Source organism: Sinocyclocheilus grahami, unplaced genomic scaffold, assembly GCF_001515645.1.
Source record: "Sinocyclocheilus grahami isolate Dianchi unplaced genomic scaffold, SAMN03320097.WGS_v1.1 scaffold2432.1, whole genome shotgun sequence".
Taxonomy (NCBI): domain Eukaryota; kingdom Metazoa; phylum Chordata; class Actinopteri; order Cypriniformes; family Cyprinidae; genus Sinocyclocheilus; species Sinocyclocheilus grahami.
The window spans coordinates 5,164-16,278 of NW_015507611.1; the positions used below are offsets into that span (position 1 = coordinate 5,164).

At 37.8% G+C, this 11,115-nt stretch overlaps 1 protein-coding gene across 1 annotated transcript; it reads left to right on the forward strand.

Moving 5' to 3' along the window:
- The first annotated feature begins 1,073 nt into the window (after positions 1 to 1,073).
- LOC107575008 (solute carrier family 13 member 5-like) lies at positions 1,074 to 2,447 on the forward strand. The gene is made up of 3 exons (XM_016261422.1): positions 1,074 to 1,289; positions 1,410 to 1,532; positions 1,620 to 2,447. Exons 1-3 carry the CDS (start codon positions 1,132 to 1,134, stop codon positions 1,834 to 1,836), a joined length of 498 nt encoding a protein of 165 aa, XP_016116908.1. The 5' UTR covers positions 1,074 to 1,131; the 3' UTR covers positions 1,837 to 2,447.
- The last annotated feature ends 8,668 nt before the right edge of the window (positions 2,448 to 11,115 follow it).

Below are 11,115 nucleotides of genomic sequence, written 5' to 3' on the forward strand. Positions count from 1 at the left end.
TTCCGCTTGAAATGGCACACGCTGCGTAAACAGACATGACAGAGAGCCAGGCCGGGTGTGACCTAGAAAGCTCAGCCCACTTAGCCTTGGGTTATTGTTGACTTCTCTATAAGCATTGGTTGCTTATGGAAGTTATACCTTTAGTCGTTCCACTACATTAGCAAGGCATGATTCGACTGTTCCCATATGCGTCTAAAGCAAGACGCAGTACAAGTGAAGTATCGAAAGGGAACGTACTCGGTTACTAACGTAACCTCGGTTCCCTGAGTAACCTTTGTAACCTTGGTGCCCGCTTATATAGCCAGATGCCCCGCCCATTCTGGTGGGGTTTGGCGGGCTTCGTCGCCATAGGCTCATGCAGCTCTGCTGCCGCGCCATTGGTTCGTTTTTAAAGCCCTGCACGAACCAATGGCCGTGCAGTTTCACTGCGTGAATGAAATAGGCTTTCAGTTCAGGAGAAAAAAAGGCTTTTTCCCATATGCATCTAGCAAGACGCAGTACTCGTTCTCGTATCTCAGGGAACCGAGGTTATGTTAGTAACCGAGTACGTTTTTTGTTGTTGGTTTTAGTCTTTTTTATTCATTTTTTTTAAATTACTATATAGATTTTTAGAGTTAGACAGAGTTGTTCATTATTTCATTTTTGTTTTTTTATTTTAATGCAGTACATCAAGTTAAACTACATAAAATAAAATAAAATGTTTCCTTGATAACTGAATAACTGCAATAAAATGAGTTTTCCATTTTACAACATTTACTTTTAATATTTATATCTATTTTATTTCCATTTTGTCTTTTTGATTTAGTTTAGTTTTCATTTTTACTCTCATTGTTAAAGTTTAGTTTAGTTGTTCATGGTCTCAGTTGGTTTAGTTTTTATTTTTAGTATTTTAGGTTTGTATTTTAGGGTATTATTATTGGTTATATCAGTTTATTGGTATCATTTAAACATATTTAACACTATGGTTTAAGGCTGTCTAATGGCATTTTTATGTTTTATGCAGGCTGGTTGTGAGGTCTCAAGTTTTATAATATGCCATGCATGTAGCAAAACTATATAACACTTCTAATGGAAAGAAAAACAATTTCCGTTTTATTGTACACAGTGGCTCTGAATGGCCACAGCTTCTCAATGGAATTTGACATGGAAGAGAATTCTCGAGATGCAGAGGAAAAATTAAAGATGTGTAAAGGCCTGACGTTATGCGTGTGCTATGCAGCTAGCATTGGTGGGACAGCCACGCTCACAGGCACGGGACCAAACCTTGTTCTTATGGGACAGATGAGCCAGTAGGTACCTTACATTACAGTTTTTCTCCTAAGCATGAGAGAAATGTACCGTAATGCACAAGAATGTACCTTTTGCTTACTTTTGTATTAGCATATTAAATCAACATTTGTTTGTCACAGACTGTTCCCAGACAACCCTGACATCATAAACTTTGCATCATGGTTTGGATTTGCCTTCCCCAACATGATCATCATGCTCACACTGGCCTGGCTGTGGCTACAGATTGTGTTCCTGGGTGTAAAGTGAGAGTTCTTTCCTAATGAATCAAACTCAACTGCATTATATACGCCTATACCACCATATAATATACATTTAATTTGTAACTTAAGCTTCAGAAAGACATGCGGCTGTGGAATGGTGAAGACAGAGAAGGAGATTGCTGCCTATAATGTAATCAAAGAGGAGCACAGGAGACTTGGTCCCATGACCTTTGGGGAGCTGAGTGTCCTTGCCCTCTTCGTCCTCCTGGTGGTGCTTTGGTTCACTCGTAATCCAGGCTTTGTGGATGGCTGGGCGACACACTTTTTCAATGCTGAAAAAGAGTAAGGATGAAAACACCAACATTAATGAGACAGAGAATCAGTTTTAGTGGTGTTTTTGCTAAGGCACGTGTCACTAATACAATTGTTTATACTGAGTAGGTTGTACTACAAACGTTAATGATACTGTACCCTAATCATGCGGTTTGTTGAGGAAAGGTGCGTTATTACTTATCAGGCTTATAGTTTCCACCTAAAATGGTTAAAAACACCAGAGAGTTCTTATAGTAGCATGCGAAGGAAAAAGAGTAAGAACACCTCAGCAGCTGCATAGCAACTCCCTGGCAACCATCCACAACACTGTATACTTTAAAAACAAATCTGTGAAATTTACGATAAATAAACAACATCTGTGGTTGCCGGAAATTTACCATAAAAATATGGTAGCAACATTTTAGGTTTTACATAATGAACTTAAATTTACAGTAAAAAAAAAGTATATTTCATTAACTAATAATGTTAATACACCGACATCCTGAAGTACTAAAATCTGTGTTGTATTTTGTTTAGAATGTAATATTGTAATGAGAAAGCCAAATGTAGAATGAAAGCCCATCACAAATAGCTTTTTCACAAGCTGAAGGGAAAACTAATATAAGGTGCATAGTGTCATGCACACATATACAAAACATCATAACAAACATGACACTAAAATAATGCAATAAACATTAATTTAATAACATAATATTTCACATAAAACCCTGCACTCTGGGAATATAAATGTAATTTTTTTTTTCATTGTAAATGATAAGATTTGTTCTTTTTCACTTCCAATAAATAAATAATTTAATTAAACAGTACATTTAACAGTATTTTGCTGTAAAATTACATTAAATGTTTTGTTTTGTTAAACATAATATTCTCATTTTGTTTTGCAAAGTAGCATCACTTTAAAACGTGGCTTGATTTGTTTCAAACCCTACTTATTGCTGGTTGTAATGAAAGGCAAATATATTTAATGCAAAATGTCACCATGAAATGAAATATCAGATAAATATATCACCTCAAATATCCTCAAAAATATATATTTTTTCAAAGACTTTATAAAAATTTGACAAAATAGACATAATGTTGAGAAAACATTAATAGAATGACCTTAGGTCTATGGGAAAAATGCTTCTAAAATTGAGCAAAGTAATGGAAATTTCAACTATCAGTGTAATGTACAGATTGAACCATTGCTTAACACAAACAACGTGTTCTCCTGTTATCAGTTGTGGCATGTTCCTATTTGTAGGTCAAATGTCCAGCAAAAATGTGAATGGAGTTTCCCCACAATGCAAACAGCATTTGTGTACATTTCCTGATGATGCAGACCGGGAGAAAAGGACAGGTGAACACTCTCTCTGCAGCAAGAGCGAGGCACGCGGGATCTGGGCCGGCGTGAGCTCGCTCGTGAACGATCGCTCGACCCCTTTGCCCCTCTGTTTTTTCCTCACAGGTCCCTGGGAGGAAGAAAACGGGAGGGCGCGGGGGGCGGAGTCGCTCTCTGAAAAGAAAGCGATCCGTGAGCGGAGAGAGGCGAGACTAAAACTCTCTCAATGAGAGCAAATAGCTCCTGTGAGCGCAGCTTCCTCATGGGGTTTCCCCAAGCAGGAAACGCACTCCTTGTGGCCGTCATCGGCATGCAGGGGAGACCCGCAATAATGGTGCGAACGCTGCTGCTCTTTTAGAAGCTCTTTGAAGTCGCCGGATGGGCTAGTGGAGCTCCGCTGCCGTGCCATTGGTTAGTTTTTAAAGCCCTGCACGAACCAATGGCCGTGCAGTTTCACTGCGTGAATGAAATAGGCTTCAGTTCAGGTGAAAAAAGGCTTTTTCCCATATGCGTCTTAAGCAAGACGCAGTACTCGTTCCCGTATCTCAGGGAACCGAGGTTACGTTAGTAACCGAGTACGTTTTCGTGTCCCTGGCGTCCTGACAAAGTTTGATGTTTCGCCATGAAACAGGAAGTTGCTGTAACTCAGGCAAGCAATGTCCGATCTGCCCCAAACTTCACATGTTTGATAAGAGTCCTGGCCTGAAGACATACCCATGCCCAAATTCAGTTATAGTCATAGCGCCACCTGCTGGCAACAGGAAGTGACATGTTTAACACTGTTATGGACTCCTAGGAACATATTAAAAAGCGTCAACAAGTGTTAAATAGGCTGGCATGCTAGAAGCATACTAAAACATGCTAGCAACACTTAGCTAAGTGCTAAAGCATGCTATTAACGCCATCAAACAGGACGTTGCTGTAACTCAAGCATGCAATGTCAAATCTGCCCCAAACTTAACATGTTTAATAAGAGTCCTGGCCTGAAGACATCTACATGCCCGTATTATCTTATAATCATAGCACCACCTACTGGCAACAGGAAGTGACATGTTTAACACTGTGATGGACTATAAGCAACACATTAAAATAAGCCATTGCGTGCTAAACATGCTAGAAACATGCTCAAACATACTAGCAACACTTACTAAGTGCTAAGCATGCTAGTAATACCATGAAACAGGAAGTTGTTGTAACTTAAACATGCAAGGTCCAATCTGCACCAAACATCACATGTTTGATAAAAGTGCTGGCCTGAAGACATCTACATGCCAACATCCAGTTATAATCATAGCGCCACCAGCTGGCAGCAGGAAGTTTGGCACATATAAATGACTTTGAAATATTCCTCCTATATTTACCACTTTAAATCTATATTGCCCACCGTTTGCTGTTTTCCTAAATACACCGGGTGCCGGTGAGCCCGGGTGCGAGGGCCCTTTCATTGCTTCTTGCAGATTTATTTATCATTATTGCTGTCTTACGTTTTATTTTATTTTACAGAACAACAGTATAAATACAATAGTAATTCATGAAAGTTGATAAGAGTTCTTGCTTTTTGTCAGTTTTAATTTTGACGGAAATCCACAGGAAGTCCACAGTTCTTCTTTTTGTTGATTGATTCTCATTAAGGTTTTGGGAAGATGTTGGTCGCACATATCACATTGTCACATGCTTTGTAAAACTTCATAAAAATGTTACTGAGCAGCTGACGAGTAGCACTGTTTCAGCGCAGATTTTCCTCGCGCTTTGAACTTTGAACCCTGGCTAACGAGCTTGTGCAGCGCTGTCAGAATACATGCAGTGCGTGCGCGTGTTAAAAAACATCACATTCTGCAGTTTATTTACTAATTGTTCAAGGCCATTTCGCAATTTCAATAATCATACAGTAACCAGCAACAACCACTCTCCTCTCCTCATCGAAGACATGCAATGCAGTGCTAAACAGTCTCTCGCTGCCGGTGCTTGTAATGATTTTTGCGTCTTTCTCGGACAGCTTTAAATGCTTCCACGCTGCGACATGTTTGCTGCATTAGAGCACGCCTCTCACTCTAAGCAGGTTGCTATTTGATCACGTCACGTCACTGTTCGGTACAATGTTGGGTCTTTTCGCTTATTCGGCTGAACACCGAAAGAGCTTTTTTTTTACTATTTTTGGCCAAATAATTTTGGTTGCCGAACATTTGGTGCATCCCTAAGAACATCCACTTCATGAAAAACAACAAAAGGTCATAAAAGGAGAAACAAACCTGGAGGAATGAAATCTTCATCATCTTCATCATCCCCATTATTCTCATCATCCTCCTCTTCCTCATCACTGTGTTGTTCTTTCTCTGCGGTGGTTTCTTCTCCTCGGCTCTCCATCAGGTTCCTGCAGTCCAGCAGTTTGACGGAGCACATCTTCAGCGGCGTCTGCAGCATCTGCTGTTCTCCAGCGTTACAGTCAGAGGTTTGATCAGTGGATTCATGATCCTGAGCGTCAGTATAACAGAGTAAAGTGAGGCTGAGCTCTGAGTCCTGTGTGTCTCTGGATCTCTGATCTCTGACGCTCCAGACTGAATCCTGAGCTTCTGTCCCATCAGCCGCACGCACTGAAACCTGCTCCACATCCTGACAAACACAATCAGTAATACATCTAGTAAGAGTATGATTAAAAATAAGACATTAATTCACATAACAATCAGTCCATATTAGCAGCTGAAGATGAAATGAAGAGTTGTTCAAACTAGGGATGCACCTTTTTCGCCTCCGATACCGATACAAGTTTTTGGTTACACTTTACTTGAAGGGGTGTGCATAAGACTGACATGACACCTTCATAATCATGACATGACACACGTCATGAATATGAAGGTTTTTTATGCATGTTTATGACAACTGTCACTACGTGTCATTCACTCAGTTATGCAATTTTTAATGCAAAGATGACATTGTTTGAGATGTCTTTGTTATGGGCTATGGTTAGGGGTAGGTTTAGGTCAAATAATGTCATCTTTGCATTAAAAATGACATAACTGAGTGAATGACACCACACACAGCAGGATTATTAAAGACGCATTTATAATGAACTGATCAAACCATTTACATATGATTAGTGTTTCTTCAGACTGCCTTAATTTAAATATGACATATCTTAGTCTTCAATATATAATTTTTACACAAAAACTAAAATGTTTATTAGTGAATGGTCAAATATTTTGATCATAATTAACTTTATATTGTATATTTAACCACTGACAATCTCAACAAACTTCTATATATTAACATAATTTAGTAAAGTTCACTGCCTTCAATACGTTACTGATTCTTATTTCCAAGAATATTTACAATAATGTTTTATGGTTTTTGACAGAATGTCTGGGATAATGGTACAACCTTACGTAAAACGTTTCAAATACAAAACTGCTTAAATCTATCTAATTAACCTTAGAGACAAAAAAAGTGCTCAAGAAGCCATAATAATGTTATAAACGTGACACTAGCTTTCTCACAGTAATATTATCCTGTATGAAAATTAACCACGGTTTTACTACAAATAAAACCAAAAACCATGTTACTATAGTTAAACCATAGTAACCACAAATTAACCATGGTTTTGAAACACTAAGCATAGTTTAACCGTGGTATTTGTAGTAAAATGCTAGTCAACAACAACAACTGGCTGCTACAATGTTACTATTAATAAAACCATGGTTAACTTTCGTAAGGGACACTATAGTACATACTGGCCTGGTTTCACAGACAGGGCTTAGACTAAACCAGGATTAGGACATTTAAGTAATTTTTATTAACGTGCCTCAGAAAACACATCACTGGTGCGCATCTTGAGACAAAACAAAGCTACTGAGATGTTTTAAGATCAGTCAGTACAGGTTTCTTTCAGCTGAAACAGCTCAGACTTACATGTTAGTCTGGGACTAGGTTTAAGCCTCGTCTGTGAAAGCAGGGGGATATTAATCACCTTTATTTAATCAATCGTTCAGCTGCTGGATTTGAGGTATTACAGCATAATGTTCTGCTCCTTTCTCTGCACAGTTTAAATCGTTTTAAGCGTCCGGTACAAAATAAAGAGACACGATAACGTATATCATCAGACGGTCGCAAAACCTTAAAGCAGATTATGACATAAAGTCACACAACCGACCTGAACACGTTAATCTCGCAGCGGCAGAAAGAAAACACGGCTCTACTTCCGTTCCAGCAACAAATGACGCACTTCCGCCCCCTGCTGGACTGGCGCGCCAACATCGCTGGATATGACTTCAGTTTAAAGGGATAGTTCACCCCAAAAATGTGAAATGTGAAAATGTGATGTTTATCTGCTTACCCCCTGCAGGGCATCCAAGATGTAGGTGACTTTGTTTCTTCAGTAGAACACATTTGATGATTTTTAACTTTAACCGTTGCAGTCTGTCAGTCATATAATGCATAGCAATGTCTATGAGTTTAAGATTAAAATGCGCTGAATTACGGTGCCCCGTAAAGTGACATGTCCGGGTCCCTTAGTGTTGTCGTGACCACAACATAATAACTCGTGGGAACGTGATCATATGTCGTGGCCACGAGATATTAATTTAAGGGAACGACATATTTTTCTCGTGGCCACGAGTTTAATGCGTAAACAAACCTGCGTGACCATAGCAGGATTATCAGAGATGCATTCATTAATAGTATATTTTGAATTAAGAAATTATTATATTATATATTATATAAATTATTACATTATTAAATTATTATATTAACCACAGGCCTTGGCTACCGGGCTGTATTACATGCGATAATCAGCATTCAAATGAAGTTTATCATGAATAAATGTTACATAAAATGCATAATATCAAATATAAAAACATTTTTAAGTCCATGTAAGTCTTGTAAGTCCATTAACTGATCGTATTTTCCCCGTGATATTTCTATATTATTAATATTATTAGCCTATTATTATTGATTATATTTTTATATTCGTTTATATTCATTTTTTCCCCTTCATTTCGATCTCGCTACTTAACGTTCTGAATACTTTTGTAAATAATAGCCTGCTGTAAATGCTCGACATGCCAATGAAGCTTTGATTATGCTGACGGGAATTTTTGCTGGAATGCAGTTTAAATTTAACATTTATTTCATTTTATTTCGGCTAATTAATAGACCATAATTATAACTGCTATAGTATTTCGTTGAGGAATTCACATTTGTAAATGAAAACACAAACGCTCATTTATCATCACACATGGGCATAAATACAATCATAAAGTCAAAACTTTATTGGCATAATTGTCAGGTGTTTATTTGCTACATATATGGTAGGCTAGCAGATGCTAGCATAATTATACAAAACGTTAACTAGGTAAAGCGATACACAAATTGAAAGGGGAAATAAGCATACATAAAAATAAATATAAAAATATAGCCCTAGTAAGTTAATGTAATAATATATATATATTAAATTAAATGTTTAATGTTAATAAAAATGTTTTATCCATTTTTGATAATCCCGGGTTGCTATGGTAACGCAGGTTTGTTTATGCATTAAACTTGTGGCAATGATAAAAATATGTCGTTCCCTCAACATAGCATCTCAAGGCCACGACATAAGGATGTCATTACCTGGACAAAATGATCTCGTGGCCACACGTAGCAAGGTGTGTATATATATATATATTGTTTTGTTTTGTTTTTTTTTAATAAAAAAAGAAGATACATATAGATAAAGTAGAATTCAAATAGAATGGAGAGTGCTAGAGTTAGAGGGTCAAATAAAGATGGAAGAGATGTGTTTTTAGCCGATTCTTGAAGATGGTTAAGGACTCAGCTGCTCGGATTGAGTTGGGCAGGTCACTCCACCAGGAGGGAACATTTAATGTAAAAGTCTGTGAAAGTGATTCTGTGCTTCTTTGGGATGAACAATAAAGCGACGTTCACTTGCAGAACGCAAGCTTCTAGAGGGCACATAACTCTGAAGTAATGAATTTAGGTAAAGGGGTGCAGAGCCAGTGGTGGTTTTGTAGACAAACATTAATGCCTTGAATTTAATGCGAGCAGCTAATGTTAGCCAGTGCAAACTGATAAACAGAGGTGAGACGTGCGTTCTTTTCGGTTCATTAAAGATGAATCTTTCTGCCGCATTCTGGATTAATTGTAGAGGTTTGATAGAAGTGTCTGGAAGACCTGCCAAGAGAGCATTGCAATAGTCCAGCCTGGATAGAACAAGAGCTTGAACATTGGGACAGGCAAAAACATACCTGACTCGTCGGCAGCTTTGGCATCTACAAACCGTCGCACAATAATAAAAACAGATCTCGGGGTATTATCTTTCACAGGTAAGACTGAACAGTGTTTTCTGTATGTTTTTTGGTCATTTTTAGCTTTATGTTGACAGCTTAATTAGTCACCAGTTTCAGACTATTAATAGCTAGCGATATCGCTATAAGCTGTGAAAGCTGAGACTTTATATGAAATCAAATTTTAAATGAATTCTTGAGTTTTAACTTTATATTGTAGTTTATATCATACAGTAAGTTGTGTTATGAGCACAATATGTACAGTGAGCACTTTGACAAGACAATGCCAGATTGTCAGGATTAGGGATGGAGCTAAATCATCTCGCTTTAATTTAACTAACGTTACTTATTTACAAAGAATATGTTTATCATCAATTGATTATAAGGATTTCATAGCTTATCATAAATCTGTGGACTTATTATATATATATATATATTTTTTTTTTTTTCTCCTTTTTAGCCAATTGCAAACAGGACAACGCAAGCCTTAAGGAAAGCTGAAGGTCACAGTGAGCTAAAAGTGTAACCTCACAGCGCCCTCAATGTGTGCTCATACTAATGTGAGGTCAAAGTGCACTCGCTGCACAGAGACTAGGTACCCAGCATGCATTGCAGCATGAAGCTTTTGATTGTCACCATTGTTGAGATTCATACACTGATTCTTGATGTTTCTCTTTGTTTTTAACTGTCAGAGCAGTTCTAAATGCTCATGACTTATCATGCTTTTAAAGTCCTTCATGAATTATTACTCTTTTGGATCTTGTACTGTTTAATCAAACAGCTATTATAATAATAAACTTTAGCTTAATAACTCCTCACGAAGTCTGCATACTGGCTGCGGGTGAAGATTGTATTGTTATCACCAATAACAAACCGAAATTACCTGGTTGCAGTCTCTTTTTGATAATCCTTGCCATAACAAATGTGCTTTATAACACACAGTAGTCCAAAAAATATAATGTTATAAAGTTATGGGTCAAGAGCCCAACTAAAGCAAACACTAATCGCCTTGATGTTAACATAAAATGAAACAATAAAACATCATCATCTAAATCTCTGTTAATTCTCAAAGAGTGCTTTTGTAGATGTCTGACAGAAATAAAGTCAGTCTGGTTAATAATGAGTGAAGCTGGTGATGCTGTTTGTGGAGTTGTTTAATCATTCTCTGCTGAGATCACCAAAGATTTAATGTCTTTTGTATTTCAGTTGATTTCATGGAAGGCTGTGTCTGGAAGTCAGTTGTATTTCTGGAGAAGGATCTTATAACAAAGTACTGTTAGCTGAGTGTGCACTCATGAGCTCAGCATGTGAGAGCACTGTGATATCACTGTGATAGTGTTGAGAAACAGGATATAGAAAGCCTCCTCGGTGACTGATATTTGAACTGCCTCCTCTCAACCTGCTCAACATTTTGAATTCACAATAAGTTAATCACATATTACTCACACTGTGAGTATCACACTATGAGAATGGTGTGATGTCACTGTGATCAGCGCATGATCTCACGTGTTGACTGGGTAGGCTATACTTCCACAGCCTAATGTTGTATTAGTACTAGTTAAAACCCAGAACAGCCCTGAATGAATGACCAGAATTACCCTGCTCATATTCAAACCACACACTCTCTCTCCCCCGACTTTTTCAAAATGTGTGTTTTCTGCATGAGTGTGTGTAATTTGCATTGTAGAGCAAA

Coding starts and splice junctions, on each gene's coding strand:
- LOC107575008 (XM_016261422.1), top strand. CDS start 1,132: ATGGAATTTGACATGGAAGAGAATTCTCGAGATGCAGAGGAAAAATTA. Junction 1,290..1,409: donor CTTATGGGACAGATGAGCCA/GTAGGTACCTTA, acceptor TGTTTGTCACAG/ACTGTTCCCAGACAACCCTG. Junction 1,533..1,619: donor ATTGTGTTCCTGGGTGTAAA/GTGAGAGTTCTT, acceptor TTGTAACTTAAG/CTTCAGAAAGACATGCGGCT.